Source organism: Theropithecus gelada, chromosome 13 (genome assembly GCF_003255815.1).
Source record: "Theropithecus gelada isolate Dixy chromosome 13, Tgel_1.0, whole genome shotgun sequence".
Lineage (NCBI taxonomy): Eukaryota > Metazoa > Chordata > Mammalia > Primates > Cercopithecidae > Theropithecus > Theropithecus gelada.
This window is the reverse complement of record NC_037681.1, coordinates 74413728-74439899: the sequence shown is the minus strand read 5'-3', so window position 1 is coordinate 74439899 and position 26172 is coordinate 74413728. Positions and strand designations below refer to the sequence as shown.

Here is a 26172-nt window from a genome sequence, read left to right as displayed (position 1 = left end):
GCAGATACAAAAAGTCAGCCGTTTGCATCTGGGGGTTCCACATCCCACAGATGCTATTATCTTCCATCCCAGTTGGTCGAATCTGCAGGTGCAAAACCCATGGATACAAAGGCCGACTGTATTTCCTTTTTTTCTGAGATGGAGTCTTGCTCTGTCGCCCAGGTGGGAGTGCAGTGGTGCGATCTCAGCTCACTGCCACCTCCACCTCCCAAGTTCAAGCAGTTCTCCTGCCTCAGCCTCCCAAGTAGCTGAGACTACAGGTGCACACCACCAATGCCTGGCTAACTGTCTCACTTTGTTGCCCAGGCTGGTCTCAAACTCTTGGCTCAAGTGATCCTCCTGCCTCAGCTTCCCAAAGTGCTGGGATTACAGGTGTGATGCACCACACCTGCTGTCTTTTGTTATATAATTTTCCTACCTCCCTGAGGTTTATCTAATATTAATGCACTGTCACAGATTGCTAAAAGATAATTAGTGCACCAAAATGAGAAGGTATGTAGGCCTACACAAATAGAATGGAAATACCTAAACTGGTTAGAAGAGTTTTGCTTCACTGTCTGTTCAATTTAGATTTGGAATCCATTCTGAGTACAATACGTGGTCTTCTGACTCAGATTGGAGAAGAGCATTAAAGTGTGGTGTAGATTACATAGATGTTTAATATGCATACATATTTTTGTATTTCTTATGTATCTCATCTTAGTTTTCTATTTAACATATTAGCACAGATAACAAATTTGCTTGTCTTCTTTCCTGTATTGGAGGTTGGGTGTAATGGGTATTGAAATTTTATAAAGCTTGTCATCCTGGAGGGCAGTAATGATCTTCACTGACAATTAATGTCATTCAATAATAAATCATTTGCTGACTAAAAGTCCCTTAAAATCTTATAATTATTAAGCATAGAGCTAACAAATACTTTTATTTGCCTAATAAATGACCTAGCTTATAGTATTTTTTGTTAGTTCATGTTAAGTAAGAAAATATGCAATAATACTGGGCACAGTAACAGATGCTGAAGTTCCTTAGACAAATCATTGTAGCATAGTGATTAAGAGTTGTGGTCAGATGGACCTGGATTCTAGTGATTCTACCATTTTATTGGTGTGACTTTGGACAGGATTTTTAAACTCTAGGTGGTTTAGTTTTTTCATCTGTTAGATAGAAATATTCCATTGTTCCAGCTCAGGCCACAAACTCTGGGCCACCATTCATTTCTTTCTTTTTCTCATATTTTTCATCTAGTCAGTCAGCAAATTTGTGTATGTGTATGTTAGGGAGAGACATCCTAGCAAAAGCAGGGGCCAGTCAGATCACTTCTCACTACCATCAGTACATTTGTCAGAGCCACATCTCTTGTCTGGGTTGCTATAGTAGCATCTTAACAGATCTTCTCTACTTGCTGTTGCTCCTTCTCCATCCCATGACAGGCCATCCCCAATATATTAGAGGGATCATTTTAAAATACAACAGTCCAAGTCACTCTTCTGCTCTCTGAGTGAAAACACTTTTGTGTAGTATTTCATGGTAGAAATGTAGTGTAATTTATGTAACCATTCTCCTATTGATAGACATTTTGTTGGTTTCCTAAAGTTTTGCTGTTATAACTAGTGATTCAGTGAACATCCTTTTGTATATATCTTTGTGCACATGGTTGAGCATTTCTGTAGGATGGAGTTTTAGAAGTGCATTTACTGGTTTGATAAGTTAGAGTTTTCTGGAGAAATAGAACCAATAAAATATATATAGATAGACAAGAGGGGATTTACTATGGGAATTGGCTAATGTAATTATGGGAGCTGAGAAGTCCCATGATACGCTGTCTGTAAGATGGAGAACCAGGGAAGCTGGTGGTGTAACTCAGCCTGAGTCTGAAGGCCTGAGAACCAGGGGAAGTGATCGTGTAACTCTTAGTCTGAGGCCAAAGGACTGAAAACTGGGGTATGGGAGGCCACTGGTGTAAGTCCTGGAGTTTGAAGGCCTGAGGATCAGGATCTTTAGTATCCAAGGGCAGGAAAAGATGCATGTCCTAGCTCAAGAGAGAATGAATTCTCCCTCTTGCCTTTTTTTTTTCTTTCAGTTGCAAGATTAATAGAGTGAAAACAGAGCTCCCATACAACGGGAGGGAACCTAAAGGGGGTTGCCGCTCCCTGTTCAAATGCCTGAGTATATATCCCGATCATTGTCCCTCCCCCTGTGCTCTCAAGCGATATGTGATTTGACTATTTCTTTACCTCCTGCTTTAGCCTAATTGTATTTTAGTGAGCCTCTTTACTACCTGATTGGTTGGGTGTGAGCTGAGTTACAAGCCCCATGTTTAAAGGTGGATGTGGTCACCTTCCCAACTAGGCTTAGGAATTCTTAGTTGGCCTAGGAAATCTAGCTAGTCTTGTCTCTCAGTTCCCCTCTCAACAGGAAAAACCAAGTGGTGTTGGGGATGTTGGCCGACGACTGCTCTTAACTGCTTCCTGCTGAATTGGGGCATAGTAGGGGTTGTGCATTTGAGATTTCCTCGGGAGGGGTGCCTTCAATGTCATCAACATTGGAGCATGGGCTAGCAGGCCGGTCCAGGGGTCTACAGTAGATCTTAGTCATGGACTGCATCTGGGGTTCCATTTGAAGAACAATTTGTAGTTTTACAGCTTTGATTCTGGAAGAGACAAACGTAACAAGGAGGTTAACGATACAGGGATTGAAATGTAGACCTGAAGTGCAGGGGATTATTTCTTTGGCACACTTCACAGGCCCTGACTATCTGCTTGATAGTTTTGAAAAGGCCTGGTCCAGTAAATAATGGTTTGGCCATCTGATGGGTGCTATCAATGCCTAAGTGAAAGGTCTGGTGAAAGGTTGTAAGTAATTTCCATTGGTTAGCTGCAGGCAAAGGTATTTTTCCTTCTTCAGTGGCTAGCCATCCTGAGGGGAGGAAGCGGTGTCCTCTTTTGGTTCCCGATTCTATTTCTTCTGTTGAATACGGGGGCTTGGTTTCCTTGAAGGGTTTACCCCATACAAGGGGTCCTCCTGTAAGCATTTCTAATGGAGGGTCCCGCCTTGTGGCTCTTTTGGCTTCAATATCTGCTTCGCGGTTCCCTTCTATTTCTCTTTTCTTTTCTTTCTGATGACCCCAGCAGTGTAAGACTGCCGCCTCTTTACGTTTTTTTGTACAGCCAAAAATAATCTCCTGATGGCTTCCTGATGTTTGATAGGTGTTCTCTCGGAAGTTAGGAGTTCCCTTTCTCTCCGTATTGTTGCGTGGGCGTGGAGGACTAGGTAAGCATACTTTGAGTCTGTATATATATTTACCCTTTTTCCTCCTCCTAATTCTAGTGTATAATGGCACCTCTTTTTGCTAGGATGTCTCTCCCTAACAAAGAAGTGGGGCTTTCAGGCATAATTAGAAAGGCATGTGAAAAGAGTAAAGTTAGCCAGTCACAACTTAGTGGCTGGCAGAAGTATCTAGTGACTGACTGTCCTAGGACCCCTCGAATAGTGACAGATCTGGAGGACAGTTGTCCGGGCCAGGAGAGTAAGACTGAGAAGGCCGCACCAGTGTCCAGGACAGTTAACCTCCTGGCCCTCAATGGTCAAGCGTACCTGGGGCTATGTGAGAGTGATGGCATGGGCTGGTGCTTGCCCTGGGCACCCTCAGTCCTGCTGCTGGATCATCTGGTTAGTGGCTTCTGACTCAGAGGACCTTCATCCCCTGGGGCAGTGGGCCTTCCAGCGATTCCCTTGACAAAAGGGAGCGGCTTATTCCTATTGGGACAGTCTTTTAAAGTGTCCTTGTATACCGCACTGGAAGCAATCCCCATTAGGCATTCAATTTGCCCAGACTTTCCCTGTACCAGAGACTCCAAAGTCCACTTGCCTGAGGACCATGACTAAAACAGTAGCCTTTTTCTTATCCCGTTTATCCCGTTCTGACTACTCCTCCTAATCTGTGTTATAAAAAACTGAGGTTGCCAAGTTCAATAGGGTTTTGAAGTTTTGCTCCGGGCCTAAGGCAGACTTTTGAAGTTTTCTTCCAATGTCTGCAGTTGACTGAGTAATTAAACTTATCCTTTAAGATTAGTTGGCCTTCAATAGAGTCAGGCGACAGGGAGGTATGTTTCTCAGTGCCTCCCTTAGTCTCTTCAGAAAGGCAGTAGGACTTTCTTCCTTTCCCTGTGTTATAGTGGACATCATTGGACAATTCATAGGCTTCTTCCTACTTTTCCTTAGCCTTCTAGCATGCAAGTTAGCAAACGTCTGCGGCACCAATCTCCATATTCTGATTCTGCGTCCCAGTGAGGGTCTACACTGGGAACTGCCTGCTGACCTGTGGGGAATTTTTCTCTTTCCTCTGTTGTCATCCTGTTGTTGACCTGACTAAGACACCAGAGATAGCCAAACTCTCGGGCTGCAGTTATGGTGGCACTTCTCTCTTTTGGGGTTAGTGTCTGATCTAGCAGTAACATTATATCTTTCCATGTCAGATCAAAGGATTGCCCTAACCCTTGTAAAACATCAATATAGCCATCAGGGTTATCTGAGAATTTACCTAGGTCTATTTTAATTTTCTTCAAGTCTGACAGAGAAAAAGGTACATACACTCTGACTGGGCTGAATTCTCCAGAATACATCTTAGGGGCATTTTTGCCTTGCAGGGAATACCTCCCATCTGAAAAAAGAACATAGAGATGCCAGCGCCCCTAGTCATTTTCCAATGAGCATTAGTCCTAGAGCGTCCTCTGTGGTCCTAATGCTTATTCCTTTCCAGGGTGCGTAACCACCCGTGGACCTCTGCTTGTCGGATTAGTTACACTCACCGATGTAGCAGTCCTGCACCTGTTTTCCCGCCTTTCTTGACCGCAAAGAAAGGGGTCCAGGCTGCTGGATTCTAGCGGTCCTTTACCAGCGTGCCCAACATTGCCTCTGTGATCGGGTGAGTTCTAGAGCTGGGCTGGGTTCCTGAGTATTTCATAACAACACAGCTGCCCCATCAAGATGCATTCCCGTAAACAACAGTTCTTACGCAAATTATTTTCAGAGAGGGTGTAGGTAACCTTTTGAGTCAGGATTGAGATACAGTTTTTGCCCACTAGGGCCTTTGTCCTTCTTTTCGCTTGCAGGAATATGCCCTAATTATTGATCTTAAACTTTTTGTTGCCCCGGATTAAGTCCTTTCGGATGTGTAATATGAGAGATGGCTCCTATTTATCCTATGTGCCTTTTTCCGTGGGTTACTGGGTTAAGGATTTTTGATAGGAAGGCTACAGGTTGCCAGTGGTCTCAGTGTTTTCAGGCTACGCCCTTGTTTATACTGACAACAAGGTAGTATTGGAGTGTTATAGGGTCACAGGGAAGACCTTCAATTATCAATTACAGGTTTTAAATTTACCCTGACTTTTAAAGGAATAGGGCACAATTTTTTCTTTACTACTTCTATGTCTCTTTTTCTCTCTCTCCCTCTTTTCTCTCTTTTCTTTCTCTATCTCTTCTCTCCTTGGACTTACTCAGTTCACTTTCATCCTGATCTATTATGTTGTTGTAGACCCAGTTCCAGTTGTTAAAGTACTGGGCCATTAGTTCTAAGGCCCTGGCCAAGGAGCCAAGGGTTGGAGATTGTATTGCAGAGGGGTAAGCTGGGTAGAAATTGGGGGAGGAGAGCATCTTACACAATGGGAGAGTAATCCTCCTGCCATTTATAAACTTGGGGCCCTGGCAACAGTGGTAGGGAATGGGTCCCATATAACTGCCCATGTCAAGAGCTGTATATCTAAACTGGGAGGGACACCAGGGACAAGACTCCCTGGGTTCATAGCCTAGATGCCTAAGGACACAGCACAGAGCTTCCTTATATCCCTTTGGAGATACAACTTGCTCTAATACTTGGGAAAGGAAATGAAAGTATGAACCATTAGTACCTAGGAGGCAAGGAGGATCGGAGGAAGGAGAATCAGAGATAAGGAGAATTTTGGGCTATACTTTCAAGAAAGTCATGGTCAGGACCCAGGAGGTATGGGTCAGAAGGAAAGGTAGGAGAGCATGCATGGGCAACTGTTGAGTAGAAACTTCTGGCTGTGGGAGTTCGGGACAACAGCTTTCTGCCTCTAGTCGGCCCTCAGCTTCCCCGGGAAAATTGAAAGTGGAAGCTGGTTCCAGGCAGACCAACGTTCCCAACCCAGAAAGGTTGGGGGTTGTTAGAAAGCCTTTTCCCAGATAGCCTCACACCTGAGTCTTACGTCCGGCAGCCACGCTAATCATTTTTAACCAGCTGACAGGTGCCCGGTATTTTCTTCCAATTCTAAGGAAGGATAGGACAGAATAGCAAGTGAAAGTGGTCCAATATTACTCACTGCTTTCGAGGTCCCTTTGTGGTCGCCAAAATGTTACCCGGGGGGACTTGTTCTTAGAGTTCCCAAGATGGTGGTGGGCTGCTTCCAAAATGGCGGCAAGCCTCTTGTTCTCTGACCTGGGGTTCTTGGCCTTATGGATTCCAAGGAATGGAATCTTGGGCCACGTAGTGAGTGTTACAGCTCTATTCAGCTCGATTAGGACGAACCCCAGGCACTTAGCCAGTGCAGGAACAATGGCGAGCCTCTAGCTCAATTGGGAGTGGCAGTGGGCGCCGCCTCGCTGGATCAGAAGTGCAGTGGACGCCCTGCCGGATTGGAGGGGTGGAAGTCAATGGCGGGTCTGTGACAACAGCAATCAGCGGTGGTGGACGGCGAGCAAAAGCTCAGTTCAAACCGGAACAAACACGGACCAGAGAGTGTGCAGTTGCAAGATTTAATAGAGTGAAAACAGAGCTCCCATACAACGGGAGGGGACCCAAAGGGGGTTGCCTGCCTTTTTTTTTTTTTTTTTTTTAGGTCCTTCAAGGATTAGATGATGCCTGCCCACATTGGTGAGGGCGGGTCTTGTTTATTCAGTCTACTGATTCAGATGGTAATGCCTTCCTGAAACATCTTCACGGATATACCCAGAAATGTTTTAGCAGCCATCTAGGCATCCCTTAACCTAGTCAGGTTAACGTGTAAAATTAACCATCACCATGCCAAGTTAAAATATTGATAGATCCTGCTAAATTGTATGCTATGTTAATCAGGATTCTTTCAGTAGTGAGCGAAAGAAACCTAGTTCAAACTAGCTTAAGCAAAGAAAGGGAATATAGTAACTCAAGTAAACGTAAATCTGAATGATAGGTCTCTTCAGAGATTGCTGGATTCTGCTATTAGAATGATGTCATTAGACAGGCAAGATTTCCCTTTGGAAGTTCTAGACTTACCTTATTTATTTTTTTAATTAAAAAAATTTTTTTTAAAGAGATGAGGTCTTACTCTGTTGTCCAAGCTGGAGTGCAGTGGTGTGATCATGGCTCACTGCAGCCTCCAACTCTTGGGCTCAAGTGATCTTCCCATCTCAGTCTCTGGGATAAATGGGACCACAGACACATGCCATCACATCAGGCTAATTTTTAATTTTTTATATTTCATACAGATGGGAGGTCTTGCTATGTTGTCCAGGTTGGTCTCGAACTCCTGGCCTCAAGTGATACTCCTTCCTTGGCCTCCCAGAGTGCTGGGATTACAGGCATGAGCCACTGCATTAGGCCTTACCTTATCTGTAAAGAGCTCTTTATGTATTCTGGATATTAATCCTTCGGTGTTATATGTGTTTTGGGTATTTTCTCTTCACTTTTCTTATGGTGTCTACTTTCTTTGTAATGCCTTGCAACCTCTTCCTCTTCACTGACTTCTTTCATGCATTTTGTGTGCATTATGAAGTCTCTCCTGAGGGTTTTCTGAGAAGTTTGCACATAATAAAATTCCTTGTATTGTGGAAATCATTTTATATCTAACGTTATAATTCCTAAGTAAAATATAGTAAGATGATATAAATTGTGTAAATGGCGTGGCAATATAATCTTGACATTTATTACACTTGTGATTGGCACGTAGTAAATTTGTCATCAAATTCTGGTTGTTAAGAAAGATTCTGATCTTAATACTTAACCTATCTCCTCTACTGAAAACCTTGTGATCCCAGCACTTTGGGAGGCTGAGACGGGCGGATCACGAGGTCAGGAGATCGAGACCATCCTGGCTAACACAGTGAAACCCCGTCTCTACTAAAAAATACAAAAAAACTAGCTGGGCGAGGTGGCGGGCGCCTGTAGTCCCAGGTACTCTGGAGGCTGAGGCAGGAGAATGGCGTGAACCCAGGAGGCGGAGCTTGCAGTGAGCTGAGATCCAGCCACTGCACTCCAGCCTAGGCAAGAGAGCCAGACTCCGCCTCAAAAAAAAAAAAAAAAAAGAAAAAAAAAAGAAAACCTTGTGTTTTTACTTTCCCTGTTAGAGTCTGCAGAAAACAAAAATAACGGTCTACCACCCATCACTACCACTTTTGTAAGAAGTAATAGGCAAGTTTATTATTCATAAGTAAAAAGACACTTTGTGTCAGCAAACATAGGGTGTGGTTTCATTGGCAGTGTTTGGGCCAACTCTTGTCATTGCTACACAGGCGTCAGTGGCTGGCGTTGGTTCAGCTGTGGTGGCTCTACTTCTCCAAGTAGTCCCAGGAAAGAACTCACAAGTTGTGAAAGACCTGAAGTGCTCATTGTGTTTGTCCATTAAGAATGTGTTTAATACCCATACCATTTAAAGTTTCAGTAAGTAGATGAGAAGGAGAAATCACTTTGCCTTCCTTTTAGGGTAAAGAGAGATTAAAGCATTAAAAACTGAGTAGGATGAGCCATTTCTTTTTCAGGAAACCCCCCTGTAGAGAAAGGAAGAGAGTGAGAAGGTGGTGATTGATGGTCCAGTACAAGGTAGATAAGATCCCTTTGCTAAAGCTCATGTATCAGTTTAAGGAAAGCAGTTTATCTTTGGAACTTTCAAAACTAATTTATAGGGGGTGCTGAAAACTTTCTTAAAATGGTACTTTGGAGACTTTACTAAATTTGTAACAACTTTGACAGTACTTAAATTGCGTATCTATCTGCATTTGTATTTTACAAAAATTTAGACTATATACCTAATTGTATTGAACCCCATTGAGAGTTGGTCCAGCTAATTTATCTTTGTTTCACTGTTACGGAACTTGAGCCTCAGAGAGATTTAAGTAATTGGCCCAAAGTGTAATCCATATTATTTCTGTCAGAGTCAAAATTGCAGCCTAAATCCAACTTCAAATGTGACCTTCCTGGTCCAGTGATTTAAAAGTTAGCTTAATACTTTTTTTTCTATAGGTAAAATATTTCAGGATCTCAAATTAGTAGTAAATTGACTTCAGTATTTCTCACCTGTGTGAGAGGTGCCTTTTATTTTCTTTATTTCATAATCACACAGGAGATTTTATTTCCTTTTCCTAAGATGAGTGTGTATGCAAGTCACTAAAGGTGGCTTGCATTCAAGAAGTGGGAATTAAACTCTACTTCCTTGATGGAGGAGTCTTTACGTAAATTATTTGGAAGTCTTCTATATCGGAGATTTATCTCTTCTCTCCCATTAATTTATATATTTAGTCATTTATATCTGCATGGACTCATTGTTACTTATTTCATACCTGTACTTTAGGTTACAATCCAATACAAAGTAATTTATTTTGTTGCTCATATTGTTTTGGTCATAGGATGCCCTTTCAGAGTGGCTCCTGTGTCTCTTTTGCATGCCCCCATTGTTTGTTTTTTGAGCACTTTTTACTTTTTGGACCTGTGGTATGCTCCAGACTCTTTGTATGTTTCCCACCTCAGCCCTGGGATCAGCCGTTTTCATAAGAGCTCTGGTTTCTTTTATGGGAGAATGGTATCGAAAACCAAGATCTGAGGTCAGGCACGGTGGCTCACGTCTGTAATCCCAGCACTTTGGGAGGCCGAGTTGGGCGGATCACCTGAGGCCAGGAGTTTGAGACCAGCCTGGCCAACATGGCAAAAACACGTCTCTACGAAAAAAATACAAAAAATTACCCGGCTGCGGTGGCACGCCTGTAATTCCAGCTACTCGGGGGGCTGAGGCAGCAGAATCGCTTGAATCCGGGAGGTGGAGGTTGCAGTGAGCCAAGATCACACCACCGCACTCCATCCTGGGCAACAAGAGTGAAACTCCATCTCAAAAAAAAAGGGGGGGGCGGGGAGCAAGATCCGAGGACTCAGTGTGCTTGTTGCTACTACTGAACTGCCATTGATTTTAAGCTAAACATGAATTCATACTGATGTCTGGACTCTAATCCAGAACCACATGGTTCATTCTAGCCTTCCCTCTTTCCTTAACTGTAACGTTCCTCTCCAACAGTAAGAAACCTGGCTCGCAGATCTGCCATCTGTTTATTTATTTGTTTGTTCTTCGTATTCATGTAGAATGGTTTCAGAATTGTTAATCTCTACTCCTAGAAACAACTTTACCAACTAGACTATAGTGTTTATGTGCAGTTCTTTTTGTCTTTAGTCTTACAGTTTTCAGTCATAGCATCATTTATCAAACTTATATAGACCAGCATCTTTTTTCTCTATCTCTCAGTGTGGTTATGACATATATTTGTATTCCAATTAGATTCTTTTGTCACAGTCTGCATTCTATTCTAGGATCCCCCTTCCTTTTACCTCTTGGTTGATTTTTTTTTTTTTAAATGTTGCATACATTAAAGTTTACTCTTTCTGCTCTAAGGCATATTATTTAAATGGCCAGGATTAAACTTTATCTCTTTTTTTCCTTTGTAAGTAGAGGAGAACATCTCTTCTTTATAAGAGAAAGTTCCTTGGCCTCTGTCATATAACACTGGTCTACGTCTCCTACCTTTTAGCGATCATCTTTCTTAGTCTCCTATTGCATCTGTTGATTCCTTTCCCTGATGGGTACCTTCCTTTCTGCATTTGTACCAGGAGCACATTACTTTACTTTTTCTAACTTTAAGACATGGTTTAGTATATAGTAAGTCTAGGTATGCTTCAATGCTTGTCTTGTTCGTTTTTCTAAATTCTTTGTTACTCTTACCTGCCCTACTGATAGAGGAGACAGCCAAATGCTGCCTAGGTCATTGTGCACCGGGAGCTTGCCTAAACATGCCCATGGGGATGAAAAATTCCGTCCCTTAATACATGCACAGAAGGGAAATAAATCAATGTGGAGTGGCTCAGAATAAGGGGCTGCCTGTGCACTGGAAGAATGGGGTGAAGCCACCGGGAATTCTCATCTTATGTGAGGGGAGGAGCCTGGTCTCTTCAGCTCATGTGTGGTGGTCTGGTATTCAATCTGTGGAATGGGAACCTGTTGGCAGGACCCCCTTTGTTAGCTGAGAGCTTTCTTTTAATAAATTCCACTCTCCTCACCTTTCAGTGTGTCCACATGCCTGATTTTTCCTGGTGGTGACATAAGAACCTGGATTTTAGCTGAACTAAGGAGCAAAAAATCCTGCGTCACTACCTTAGCCTTATCAACTTGAGTTACTTTATCAAGTATAAAACAAGCAAACAGCTCTACTGGCGTTTTTATTAGAAATGTATTAAATTTATTAATTATTTTGGGAAGAATCAGTGTCTTTATAATATTGAAATTTCCCAGTTAGGAGCCAATCTACCAATGTCAATTATCTATATATATCTTTGTGTTCCTTGGTTTTCATGTCATTTGTATTCACAAAACTGTCAGGTTAATACATGAAATAAGGGTCATGTCTGACTAATCTCTGACTAATCTCAATAGACTACTTTGAATAAGAGTCAACTTCTGACTAATGTCTGAAACCCTATTTCTGTGATATGCCCTTTTAATAATGACTACCTTATCTTGCCATTTAGTTGTGCGTCTGTAAAGTTTGAGACTATTTTCTTTGAATATATGTACTTAGAAGCTGTTACTGTGATATTATGGCTTAATTTACTTGTTTCATCAGTGAGTTACAATTACAAGAATTACTTGAAATAGATGACTAGTTAGGAGCATTCATTTCAATTCTGATACTTCAAGAAAATGTTTTTAAAAGTTTTTTTTTTATTTTCTGTTTAGTTTATTCCAACTATCAGAAATGTCTTCACCATTCACTTTAGAGCCCATCCTTCTATAATGGGCAGTTGGAGTGTTACCAGAACCTTGGCTTTTTCATAACAAGTATATTTCAGAAACTTTAACTCATAAATTCCTTATTATATATCACTGTTTGGTTGTGTTGGAGTGCATTTTATTCTTTTAGAACTGCAGTTTTCATTAACTATTAGACCATAGTCTTAAGTTAGAAAAGGAGTATTTAAAACTGCCTCATGGTATTAGTTGAGTACAAGGAAGTAATGCTAGAGATCAGACCATTTCCCTTATGGAAATTTAAAAATAAAAAAATAAAATTGATTAATTTTTCGATAAATTCTGTTTAAGCAAATCTTTAGTGCTGCATCCTCCCCAGATTATTGCTTTTGTGTTACCTTTCAATTTCTGCCACTCCTTTTCCCTTACTCACCAAAAATTAGAGAAGAGAAAATAAGAGTGAGTGGGCAGGATTTGTGTATTAAGAATACCAAAGAGCTGTCCACATTGGGATCTCTGTAGAACTTTTTCTTGATTTTTCTAGAGTTTTAAATGGTGAAACCTGTCATTTATAAATTACTGACATTTTAATAGTTCATTAAATTCCTCTTGGAATCTTTGCTTTTTAAAACCAGGAAATAGAAGTAATACCTTCTAGTTGATGGGCTTTGATTCTTCCATAGATTCATCTGAAAACTACATTAAGATGAAGACCTTTGAAGGTTTCTGTGCTTTACATCTCGCTGCAAGTCAAGGACATTGGAAAATCGTACAGATTCTTTTAGAAGCTGGGGCAGATCCTAATGCAACTACTTTAGAAGAAACGACACCATTGTTTTTAGGTAAGTATGCTATTTGTGGTACCGTTGCAGTTTTTCATCATTTTTTTGTTAAACTAAGCTCAATTTTTCCTTCAGCTGTTGTAATTATAGTATGTTCTTTTGGCAACTATTATACCACTACTTCTTTGATTTTGAAACTGAAAAGATATTTTTAAAGGTTTTGCTCTTGTTTTCTATTCTTGGGTGGTAGCTTCTGGGACTTTGTTTATTTAAAGGTGCAAAATCTGTTTTGAATTGTAGGCACCATCATTGTTCTCAGTGTTGTTCTGAAGACTAGGCATCACTGAAATTGTAGCAATAGTTGCAAGGTTACCTGTGAATGTTTTATGTTTGCTTTTGCCTTTTCTTAGCATTAAAAAATTAAGAAGCTTTTATGGAAGAAATCACCAGCTAATACTTTAATGCCAGTTAATGTGTTGCCTGTATGGATCACTGTTCACACCTCTTCCATTAAAGACTGTTTTTTAATTCCTTAAGGATGACAGCCAAATTCTAAATGGCTTTCTTCCAATAACTGTCTTTTTTCTTCTTTTCCTCCTTTCTTCTATTCGATTCTATTTGTCTTCAGGGACATTGTGTCCCATAAAGTTTATGAGAAAATTGAGTCAATGAAGTGTTTGGAATAGAATCAGTGCATCTGGACTGTAGTTTTGGTCCTGCAACATGTAATTTGTATATTTATTTATTTACTGCATGCTTCAGTGTCCTCACGTATGGAATGAGAGTAATAGTACCTATCTGGTCTTTGTTATTGGGCTGAGAATAAAATGAGTTGTCTATGAAAGTACTTTTTTCCCTTGTGGACTTAAAAATATTATTTAAATTTATGTACTTTAGTAAAATTCATTTTTTTTGGTATAACAGTTCTGTGAGTTTTGATGTATTCATAAAATTCTGTAATGACAACAATCAAAATATAGAACCATTCCATCACTCCTCAAAATTCCATCATGCTGCCAATTTTTAGTCAATATTTTCCTCCCTCCCCCTGGCTCCACCCCTGACAGCGACTGATCTGTTCCTATCCCTGTAGTTTGCATTTTGCTGAATGTCATAGACATATAACATGTATATATATATATATATACACACACACACACACACACACCCCATATAGCCTTTGAGACTGGCTTCCTTTAACTAGCGTGATACTTTTGAGATTCATCCATATTGTTGCATGTATCAATAATCCATTCCTTTTTGTTGCTGAATCCTATTCTATTAAATAGATGTAATACAGTCTATCCATTTATCAGTTGGATATTTGAGTTTTCAGTGTTCAGTGGTTATGACTAAATCTAAAAACATTTGCAGACAGGTTTTGTATCAATATAAGTTTTTATTTCTCTGGGTTAATACTTAGGATTGGTATGACATATAGTAAATATGTGTTTAACTTTGGAAAACAAGTTAGAAGTTTTTTTCTACCGGTTTGCATTTCCTTCAGTAATGTTTGAGACTTTTAGTTGCCCTATATCCTTGTCAACATTTGCTATTGGCAGCTTTTTCTTTTTCTCCCTTATATTTTAGTAATTTTAATGGGGGTTTAGTAGTTGTTGTGGGAAGTCAGGGACCCCGAATGGAGGGACCGGCTGAAACCACGGCAGAAGAACATAAATTATGAAGATTTCATGGACATTTATTTGTTCCCCAAATTAATACTTTTATAATTTCTTACACCTGTCCTGTCTTTACTGTAATCTCCGAACATAAATTGTGAAGATTTCATGGACACTTATCACTTCCCCAGTGAATATCCTCGTGATTTCCTATGCCTGTCTTTATTTTAATCTCTTAATCCCGTCATCTTCTTTGTAAACTGAGGAGGATGAATGTCGTCTCAGGACCCTGTGATTGTATCAGCTGCACAAATTGTTTGTAGAGCATGTGTATTTGAACAATATGAAATTTGGGCATCTTAACAAAAGAACAGGATAACCGTGATGTTCAGGGAACGAGAGAGGTAACTTTGAACTGGCCGCCAGCGAGCTGGACGGAACAGAGCTATATTCCTCCTCTTTCATAAGCAAATAGGAGAAATATTGCTGAATTCTTTTTCTCAGCAAGGAACATCCCTGAGAAAGAGAATGCGCCCTTAAGGTAGGCTTGTAGATGGCTCCTTTTAAGGCGTCCCATCTTTTATGGTCGAAGCCGATAGGATGAAATAAGCCCTGGTCTCCTATAGTGCTCCCAGGCTTACTAGAATGGGAAAATTCCCACCTAATAAATTGTGATCAGACAGGTTACCTGCTCTCAAACACTGTTTCCTGATAAGATGTTATCAATGACAATGCGTGCCGGAAATTTCATTAGCAATTTTAATTTCTTCTCATCTGGTGGTCCTGTGATCTCACCCTGCCTCCATTTGCTTTGTGATATTGTATTATCTTGTGAAATATGTGATCTCTGTGACCCACACCCTGTTTGTGCACTCCCTCCCCTTTTGAAAATCGCTAATGAAAACTTGCTGATTTTATGGCTCGGGGAACATCACGGATCCTGCCGACATGTGATGTCTCCCCCCGACACTCAGCTTTAAATTTCTCTCTCTTGTGCTCTTTCCCTTTATTTCTCAGCCCAGCCGAGACACCTGAGAAATGGAAAAGAACCCACGTTAAACATCGGGAGCAGGTTATCCCGATATCTAGTATCTCACTGTGGTTTTTATTTGCATTTTCCTAATTGCTGATGATGTTGAGCATCTATTCATATGATTATTTTCCATCTGTCCTTTTTTCCTTGTTACTTTTGTATTTAGACATTTTGTTTTGAAATAATTTCAGACTTATGGAAAGTTAAGGATATTCTGTACAACTACAGAGGAAGCATTTATTGAGGCTCAGCTATATGCAGTCTGTATTCTAGTTGCTTTCCTCAAGAAATCTTCTATGTAGAGGAGTAAAAAAAGTGATTTTACAAGTTTGAGATATTAAAAGGGAGAATAATTAGTCACCCTTGAATGACAGAAGACTTCACGTGCAGAGTGCTGTATTAACAGTAACAATAACATTTATTGAGCAGAGTATATACTAAGCCTTGTGTGGGTGTTTTACATGAAGTAGATAATTGGATCTTCAGTATGATTCTGAGACACGTAATATTATTCCCACTTTTACAGGTGAGGAAACTTTAGAAAGACTGGATTTAGGAAGAGAAGAGCTATCCTGGAATCTTGATCTTGCTGTTGTCTGTGTTTTGGCTAGAAAACTGATTCAATGAACTATTAAAAACATGTTTATTGACAAAAGGTTTCCTAATCACATACATTTGCGAAACACTATGTGCTATATCCTCCAGCGTAGAAAAACATGAAGACATTACACATGTAACTTATTGTGCCCACCCAGTCTGAAGTATCCACTAATCTCTTTATGCATTCTCTTTTAGTGTCTTCATCACTGACTCCGGTTAATTATTGTTTATTTACTTCCTCCTTTACTAGAAAGAATGTTCCATGAAGGCAGAGATTTTATTCATGTTGTTCACTGTTTTAACTCCCAAACTCAGTTTAGTGCCTGGTATATGGTAGGTGTTCAGTAAATTATTTGTTAAATAAAAGAATGAAGGTTTCTGAGAAGACCTCTCATTAAACATTTGTTTAACGCAAAGCTTTGAAATGTATTTGACCGTACTATTCTTTCGCTCTTGTTATCCAGGCTGGAGTGCAATGGTGTAATCTCGGCTCACGCAACCTCTGCCTCCCGGGTTCAAGTGATTCTCCTGCCTCAGCCTCCCAAGTAGCTGGGATTACAGGCCCCTGCCACCACGCCCGGCTAATTTTTGTATTTTTAGTAGAGATGGGGTTTCACCATGTTGGCAAGGCTAATCTTGAACTCCTGATCTCAGGCGATCTGCCTGCCTCGGCCTTCTGAAGTGCTGGGATTACAGGCGTGAGCCACTGGCCCTGCTGTATTCTTTTTCTTTATGGAGCATTTAGGAATACCTCAAGGAACATTGATATTCCATGGGACTATTTGAGAAATGCTATTCTGGCCACATAGTTTACAGTTTCAAATTATTATTATTAGAGTCCCATTTATGAAATTCAGTATTGTATCTACTTTTATTAGTATTTGGAGAAAATTAGAGATGCAGAGTGTTTAGGGGTTTATATTTTAACATATAGTTAACTGGAACTTTTTATGTTAATGAAGCAAGAGATGGGAAATAATTCAAACCAGTAAATAACTTTAAATTGCTTGTTTTTAGTAGTAGGATTTATTTTGTTTCTTTGGCAGTGAATTTACCATTTTGTAAATGGTAAATTTGTATTGACTAATAAATAAATATTTTGTATTGACTAATACAAAATACTGTGCCCGGCCAATATAGTATTTTAAAAAAGGAAAGTAGAGCATTAGTGTTTGTGAAAACGTAATGTGAAAGGGCCAGGTGTGGTGGCTTACGCCTGTAATCTCAGGACTTTGTGAGGCTGAGGTGGGTGGATCACCTCAGGTCAAGAGTTCAAGACCAGGCTGGCTAACATGGTGAAATTCTGTTTCTACTAAAAATACAAAAAATTAGCTGGGTGTGGTGGCACATACCTGTAATCTCAGCTACTCGGGAGGCTGAGGCAGATGTTGCAGTGAGCCAAGATCGCACCATTGCACTCCAGCTTGGGCAACAAGAGTGAAACTCTGTCTCAAAAAATAAATAAATAAATATAGTGTGGAAGAATGGACATGTCTACATCTGTGTTGTGTGTGGAAAAAAAAGGAATAGACATATGACTCTTCTGTGAGATAATACGGGCTTCAGTGTCTTCTCTGCCTCATGAATCATAGGACAAATTTTAGCACTCTGCCTTGGTCACCTTTACATTTTTTTATTTTTCAACGTGGGGTCTTGCTCTTTTGCCCAGGCTGGAGTGCAGTGGCAGAGTCATAGCTCACTACATCCTCAAACTATTGGGCTTAAGCTATCCTCCTGCCTCAGCCTCCTGAGTAGCTGGGACCACAAGCACACGCCACCACACCCAGCTAATTTCTTTTTAATGTTTAATTTTTGTAGAGTTGGGGTCTTGCTGTGTTTCCCAGGCTGGTCTTCAAGCGATCCTCCTCCCTTAGCTTCCCAAAGTGCTAGGATTACAGGCCTGAGCCACTGCACTTGGACAATCTGTCTGTCTTTTAAATAACCGTATAGTGATTCATGCTTCAGTCTATAATGGAAAAGTTTTTAAATTAAAATCCAAAATACTTCAAGGTTTGTATCAAACTACAGATAATTTCTAGATGAGGAAGAGTAGCTGGACCAGTTGGACTTAAAGTGAGAAAGAAAGGTTCCTTTCCCATCTGTAGAATTATCTTCCAAAACTGAACATTGGAATATATTGTTTGAGGTATTTTGTTTCTCTCCCTCAAGGGAAGGCATACTCTATTACATGTTGTAGGACCTGTCCTGATGGCCCAGTTACCACCAGCCTATTGCTGGAGGCTGTAGAATATAAACCCAGGGGATCGAAGGGTAGAAAGTGAATGTAGAACTATGGAAATCTCCCAGGTGACCGGAAAAGTTGTTGACATGAGAAGTGTGTTGGATCTGATTATGATTGAATGTAAAGCTAAATGGAGGGACTCTAGAAAATCAACTACTCCACTGTTCGTAATGGGAATATCTTCCCTTCACAGAACTCACCAACATTTTAATAAAGATGAGCTTTAAAAGGGAACTCTTCAACTTGATGGCAGTAGGAATCAAAATGAGAAAACCTCATGAGAAAGGGGAAATGCAGGGAACATCTCATCTTTCTACATGAATATTGTCCTTCCAGAACATCTTTTTGCTAGCACACAGGTTAGAGTTTTTTAACAAGCAGTCTTGCTGCCTTATTTCTTTTCTGTACCCTTGCCTCGTCCTTGCCCTGCTCTCTTTCCCTTCCCCTTGCTCCATATCACATAATAAATATTCTAAGGGTAGGTAAAACTGCTTTGGAAATAAAATATTCTTATTGATAGCTATAATAAATTCTAAATGAAAAATCCAGCTAGTATTTAGGAAATAGATTTCCTTTTTATTTTGTTATATGTAGAAAACATTGGTAAATTGGAAGCTGAAATCTAAACCAGTGTGATTTCACAGAACACTCCATGGGAACTGCATGGTGTGCGCTTTTGGCTTTTGATGGATTGTTTTTCAGTTTTTGTTCTTCTGAGTTTGCTTATTCTGTGTAACCTTCAATATTAAACATAGCTATAATATTTAATAAGAACCGAATGTTTTATAGTGTTGGGTGAGACTGCCTATTTCAATATTTCACTGTAAAATGTGTCATACTTCAGCTCACATAGCATATCCTTAAACTCTGACTCTGCTGACATATTCCAAAATTGAACAAACCACCATGTGATTCACTTTTCATTAGTGTCTTCATGGATAAGTGATCATTCATAAGGCTATTTTTTGATGTGCTAAGAATTTTGAGGTTTCACATTCATATCTCTTTATATTATGTTAAGTAAACTTTGCTTTGGAGTTTTGTTTTTAGATTTTTCAACTAAAAGATTAATCATCTTCCTCAGGGATTGTCATGTAAGCATTTTTACTTGAGGACATGTTTTTTAAAATACGAGTTTGAGTTTTCTTAGATTAAAAGTATGGAGTTTACTAAAAGTTACATTTAAAAAGTGTTAATTTCATGTTCTGGTTTTACTTTTGTTTGTCTTCTTAGTTTTATGGTTCTTGATACAACTTTATATTTTATATTTCTTTCTATGTTTTAACACAATGTCTTTTTTTTTTTGAGACGGAGTCTCGCTGTGTCGCCCAGGCTGGAGTGCAGTGTCACGATCTCGGCTCACTGCAAGCTCTGCCTCCTGGGTTCAGGCCATTCTCCTGCCTCAGCCTCCCGAGTAGCTGGGACTACAGATGCCTGCCACCACATCCGGCTAATTTTTTTTTTGTATTTTTAGTAGAGATGGGGTTTCACCGTGTTAGCCAGGATGGTCTTGATCTCCTGACCTCGTGATCCGCCTGCCTCAGCCTCCCAAAGTGCTGGGATTACAGGCGTGAGCCACCGCGCCCGGCCACAATGTCTTTTAATTACTGTTTTTTTTGAGACAGAGAGAGTCTCACTCTGTCACCCAGGCTGGAGTGCAGTGGTGCGATCTCCACCCATTGCAACTTCCACCTTCAGGATTCAAGTGATTCTTGTGTCTCAGCCCACTGAGTAGCTGAGCTTACAGGTGCCTGCCACCATGGCAGACTAATTTTTGTGTATTTAGTGGAGATGAGGTTTCACTGTGTTGGCCAGGCTGGTCTCAAAATCCTGACCTGAAGTGATCCGCCTGCCTTGGCCTTCCAAAGAACTGGGATTACAGGAGTGAGCCACTGCACCTGGCTTTTAATTCCTTAATGTAAGCAATTATGAAACTAGGATATTTATTATCTTTCTGGTTTTACCTTCATATAATTAAATATATTTATATAATGTGTTACTTTATTAGTCACATTTGATTAATAGATTTAAACCTCCAGCTTTTAAAGATGAGGAAATCAGTATCCTTATATTGTTCTTACATAACTCTCTTTCTCCCCCGACTTTTCCAACTTTTGTCAGTTATATTTGCATTGTTAGTGGGAACAACATTTTGCATTTTGTTTTGGCATCCTAAATCCATGATTTAATTTTATTCTTAGTTCTACAGTTAAATAGCTTAGAAGTTTATCACCAGTTATTTTGTCATGTTTTTTCCAGCCTTGTTTGGTTAGCTAAATTATTTCTTTAACACAGTCCTCTAACAGGACCTATGGCAATACTATTCCCTGAGGTTTTACATGTTCAGAATTGAATAATTTGACTGGGCACTGTTGCTCATGCGTGTATTCCCAGCACTTTGGGAGGCTGAGGTGAGAGGCTCACTTGAGGCCAGGAGTTTGAGACCAGCCTGGGCAACAAAGCGAGACTATCCCATCTCTACCAAAAAAAAAAAAAAAGGTAAAAAAATTGAATCATTTTAATTGAATAATGATTCAATTCAATAATGATTCAAACTTGAACAACAGTTTGATCAGGTACAAAATCCTTGAATTACATTTCTTTCCTTGAGAACTTTAAAAATGATGATCCATTCTGTTCTAGAGTTGAAGTCTGAAGCTAGCCTAATTTTATTCTCTTTTTGTGACAATACTTTTCCATGTCTGTTCCTTATCAGCTTTCTCTCACACAGTGTGTGCCTTTTCAGTATGTAGACTTGGATATTTTAAATTTTAGTTAATCTTTCTGGAATTATACCTTTAAGTATTTGTTCTGTTATTATGGTGGTGTTCTTGGGCCAGTGTATTTACATGTTGGTATCTTATCTGTTTTCAATGTCTATTGTTTTTTCTCTATTTTTCTTTCTCTGTGTTTTTGTTTTACTTTTCCTGGTTTTTTTTTTTAAAGCCTCTATGTTCCTATTCAGAAATGTCTATTCTCTCTGGTGTTTCTTCCTATTTCAATTTCAGTTGGATTTTTTATGATTGTTTTTGTTTTTCCCAGGTATTTTCTGAATTCATTAAATTATATCTTTTCCTGTCAGCCATTTTTTAGTGAGCACTTGTATTTCAGTGTTGTGCTCTTTTCACAGAGACAATTGCTTCCTTAACTTCTTTTTAAACATTTACAGCTGTAGATTTAGCTACAATTTTCATTTGGTTTGTGGTAATATTTTTCTGATGAGAGGTTTTTGCTTTGTTTTGTTGTTGGTCTATTAATTGTTTTCCTGTAACTTGTCTTCCTTTATTCTTGTATCTTTGTATGGATTTGTGCTGGTACCTTCGTGATAAATCGTCTTGGGAATATGTGAGTTTTTGCTCAATTAGCTGCTTTCAGGAGGTGTATAATAGGGAGGAGGTAGAGGCACATTCCATATTAATGTGTCTAAATTCCTTTAGACTCAGGATTTTTGGACATGAATTCATTTAGCTAGTATCTTTCACTAGCCAGTGGGGTTTGGCAGCTGTGGGATTTTCGCAATGCAGTTTCCCATTTGTGATAGCAGATATAGACCCCTTTTTGTGATTCTTTGTTTGGATCCAATCCCTCTGATTTTCCCATTTCAACTGCCCCAGAGAAGTTCCTGCTGCTAGCCTGTGCATTTTTTTCCTGGTACTTAGTTTTGTTCCTCAGAGGGAGCCTCTGACCTTTGAGAAGTGTTCTTTGCTAGCTTTTTCTAAGATGTGCAGCTGACACATCTGTCCTCTTTCTCACACAAGTACCCAGGATTGATCTTCATTCTTTTGGAGCCCCTTTTACAAATTTTGATCTGGAGTTCAAAAATCTAAAACTAGAATTATAGTTTTACTAAAAATGGAGAGTGTGTTTTTATTTTACTTTTCTTGCTGATTTTGGATTAATTGTTCTTGGATGATTTCTAAGAAAAGTAAAGGGAAATGCCTATATTGTGCTACAATATTAAAATTGGAAGTCTGTATTCATTTTTAAAGTAAAACAAAAATTCTTGATTTCAGTATTTTTGTAATAATTTGATATTCTAGTATATGGTAGAAATGAATAGACTAGACAAAATCTCCCCCAACCCCAGTCCATACAATACAATCTGTGTTCTAGTTAGGTGTACCATAGAGCAGTGTCGCTCAAAATGTCAGTCAATTTATATAAGAAGCTTGAGCCATTGTATAAATCAACATACTGGTTTCTTCATGAAGGAAGTCCTGTCTCAAGGAAAATGTCAGTTAAAGTATTCTTTGAGACATAGTTGTTTACATTCTGTTCAAAATGTCTTACCTTGTTGAGGACTAATATAACAGTTTGCACATTGACAGCCAGTTTGTTACAATGTTGAGTAGCCCTGCTGTATAGCATGCCATGCCTTTGTGGCTATCAACCTGGATTGTTACATGGTTAACACAATTGTCTCTTCATTCTTTGTGATTACTAATGCCATTAGCCAACTAATGATATATGATTATCATTGATTTAGTATGGCTAAAATGGAAATGTTGTTCCTACATAAATAGAGTCTTTGGGATTACAAAGTGTATGGACAAAGTGTATGGACAAACTATCCATACAAATAGTTTTTTGATAGGGAACTCCCAGAATATTTTGTTTCTTTAAGACTTAGTATGGGTCATTCTTACAGGGTGGATCTAGTAAGGAGAATACTGCTGTATGAATGCTTCAAAAAGTTGAATAATTTCTGAAAGTAGTAGAATTACAATGTTATAGCCCTAGAAGAAGGTGTAAGTTTAGGGATGTGTTATCTAAATCAAATGTTTCTTGACTCTGTTGCTGAGGAGACTTACGGAAAAATAATCAATATATAATAGGATAGTGGAATTTTAGCTTTTTGTCTTTTAATACTTTCATTTGATCGAAAGATATATTTTTCTGGATGTGGTTTCTGATGTCTAATTGGCCATTAGACTTCTCCCTGTCTGTTAGAAACCATGAGAAATGTCAGTGATAACATGGATAATTGGATTGGGATATTCGCCACAACGTTTTTGTTATATCCCTAACATAATGAGTTTTGCCCAGAAGGTCATGGTTTTTCCCATCAGTATGCATCTTTAAGATTGTTAGCCACTGGGCAGACGTGAAGAAATTTATAAAACAGAAATGTAACTTTTTATTATAATTTTTAAAAAATTCTATATATCAATAAAATACTACATTTCAGACTAAAGATTCATGGCCAAGACATTGTAGGAATCTATCTGATTCCTTAGAGAGTGGTTCGAAATTATGTTTCTGGGCCGGGCGCGGTGGCTCACGCCTGTAATCCCAGCACTTTGGGAGGCCGAGGTGGGTGGATCACGAGGTCAGGAGATTGAGACCATCCTGGCTAACACGGTGAAACCCCGTCTCTACTAAAAATACAAAAAATTAGCCGAGCGTGGTAGCGGGCGCCTGTAGTCCCAGCTACTGGGAGGCTGAGGCAGGAGAATGGCGTGAACCCGGGAGGCGGAGCTTGCAGTGAGCCGAGATTGCGCCACCGCACTCCAGCCTGGGCGACAAAGTAAGACTCCTTCTCAAAAAAAAAAAAAAAAAAAAAAAAGAAATTATGTTTCTGTACTTGATGGGAAAGCCTCATTTTATAACCATTCTGATCATGAACTTTAGTTATGAAATAAATAAGTGGATAGTCCTACTTTGCTAGTAACATTCTTGCAATAGTGGAAGATTCTACATCTTTGCCGTTCACATTGCCAGAGTGAAGGGATGCAATTAACATATATCATCAACTGGAGTTGGGATGGTACTTTAATTGTTCTGCTGTCTTGGGTATGCATAAAGTGCTGGAAAAACATAAACTTGAGGATACCAGAATAAATGGACAACACTGGAAAAAAGAAATCTGTCATAGCAATGGAGTTTCTTTTCTAGTGCCACCAGATGTCAGTATGAACACAGGACCAGAGAAATACTGCAGGAGATAAATGTTCCTATGAATGTTCTTTTTTGCTTCATAAAAGAGGTGGGGAAAAAAGTTTTACATAAACTAGGTATACAATGAAAAAATCATTTTACTGTTCAATTGTATAGAAAAATGAAATGTATAATAGAGAGCAGAGTACATGTAGAACTCAAAAAAGTAGAGATACAATTAAAAATTCATATATAATTCAAATGTAAAATTGAATATATAGATGATCTCTGCAGAGCCAGCCAGCCTGCTGCTATAACTGGAGGAGATGAACAGCCCGTGGTTAAACTGTTCGTTACAGACTTACTGACCATGTTATTTTTTAGAATTGTTGTCAAAATCTGAGCCTCAAAATGAAAGACTAGGCTGGGTGTGATGGCTTATGCCTATAATCTCAACATTTTGGGAGGTTGAGGGGGGAGGATCACTTGATCCCATGAGTTCAAGACCAGCCTAGGCAACATAGCAACACCTTGTCTGTACAAAAAATGGAAAATTAGGCATGTGGGTGGTGCATGCCTGTAATCCCAGCTACTCACGAGTTTGAGGTGGGAGCATCGCTTGAGCCCAGGAAGTTGAGGCTGCAGTGAGCCGTCAATGTGTCACTCTCCTCCATCGTGGGCGACAGAGCAAGACCCTATCTTGAGAACAAAACAAAACAAACAAAAATATGGAAGAGTATATTTTCTAACTAATAGATATAAAACTCAACTCACTGTAATTTTCATTTGGTACAGAATTGTGTTTATAATTGTAATTTGTACAGAATTGTTATAGTAATTCCGTAGAACTCAACAGTCATATTAAGCATTTTTCTAAAAGAGCATTCAGTAATATAATTACATTTTTAAAAAGCCCCTTAAAAATTATTCTTTAATGAATGCTGTATTAAACAATGATGATTGTTTACTATTTCTAGTTAGATTTAGTACTTACATGTGTGTATAGGTCTACCATATTTCTCGTAGATGAGAATCCCGTTTTGAGTTCTTGCCTTCATGAAATCTTCTCACGAGGCTTTGCTTTTAACTGTATTCAATATGTTACGTGACACAACTGAATTGATTTTGGTCAAAAGTTTTGTGTGGGTCAAAGGCTGCTTCTAGTTTCTCAATTTCTTGTTTTCAAAAATATTTGGTTACCTAAGATATGTTTTCCCAGATTGCTTCATTTTTCCTCTAATTTAGGAAATAGAAAAAGGTGTTTTTTCAAAACCAGAAAATGTCTGCCTAGAAATTATTGCCGGAAATGTTCTCATGCCATTCTTGCTTTCTTAAGCTTTTAAAATTAGAGATTTCTTCCATACTATATTATGTGATCTGTTGTGGGAAAAGCAGTGTTCCTACCCTCAGAGGTTCTGGCTTTTCTCGTCTACTGTCTCACTTGGAGTCTTACCTGTTTGCATCGAAGAAGGGAAAGTCTTTCTCTCATCTCTCTGTGTACTTCAGACACTTGGAGCTCTGCCTTCCAAAGTGGGGTCTTTTATTTCATCCTTAATCTTTTTCCTTGGTCTCTGGTCCCTATTGATACCATTTTAATACCAGATACTATGATTCTGCTTTCTTTTTCTTTCCAGGAACCCACAGCGCTTTTCTAGCTTCTAGAATTACACATTTTCTTTCTCTCTTTGACACTTACTCCAAGACCTGCAATTGATTGACTGGCTGTCTGTTTCCAATGCTAAACATGTATCTTGAAGACAGGTATGCCTAGTATTCTAGGTTAAATTTCAATTCAATTCAGTTCTAATCTCTAGACCAGTGCTACCCAATAGAACTTGGACTTGTCCTATATCTACATTGTCCCTTATGATAGTCACTAGCCACATGGGGCTCTTGAGCACTTGAAGTTTGTCTGGTTTGATTGAAGGACTCACATTTTATTTTTATTCCATTTTAATTAATTCAGATTTAAATTTAAACAGCTAAATGAAGCTTGTGTCTTCTATATTCAAGAGCAGTTCTG

General features: G+C 39.3%; 1 protein-coding gene across 4 annotated transcripts in view; it reads left to right on the top strand.

The window, feature by feature from the left end:
- ASB3 (ankyrin repeat and SOCS box containing 3) overlaps positions 1–26172 on the top strand; it is a 123761-nt gene that overhangs the window by 27563 nt on the left and 70026 nt on the right. For all 4 annotated transcript variants that reach the window (XM_025405767.1, XM_025405770.1, XM_025405768.1 and 1 more), the window contains one exon: positions 12680–12838. In XM_025405767.1, coding sequence (XP_025261552.1) covers positions 12680–12838 — 159 coding nt within the window. The remainder of the gene's footprint in view (positions 1–12679; positions 12839–26172) is intronic.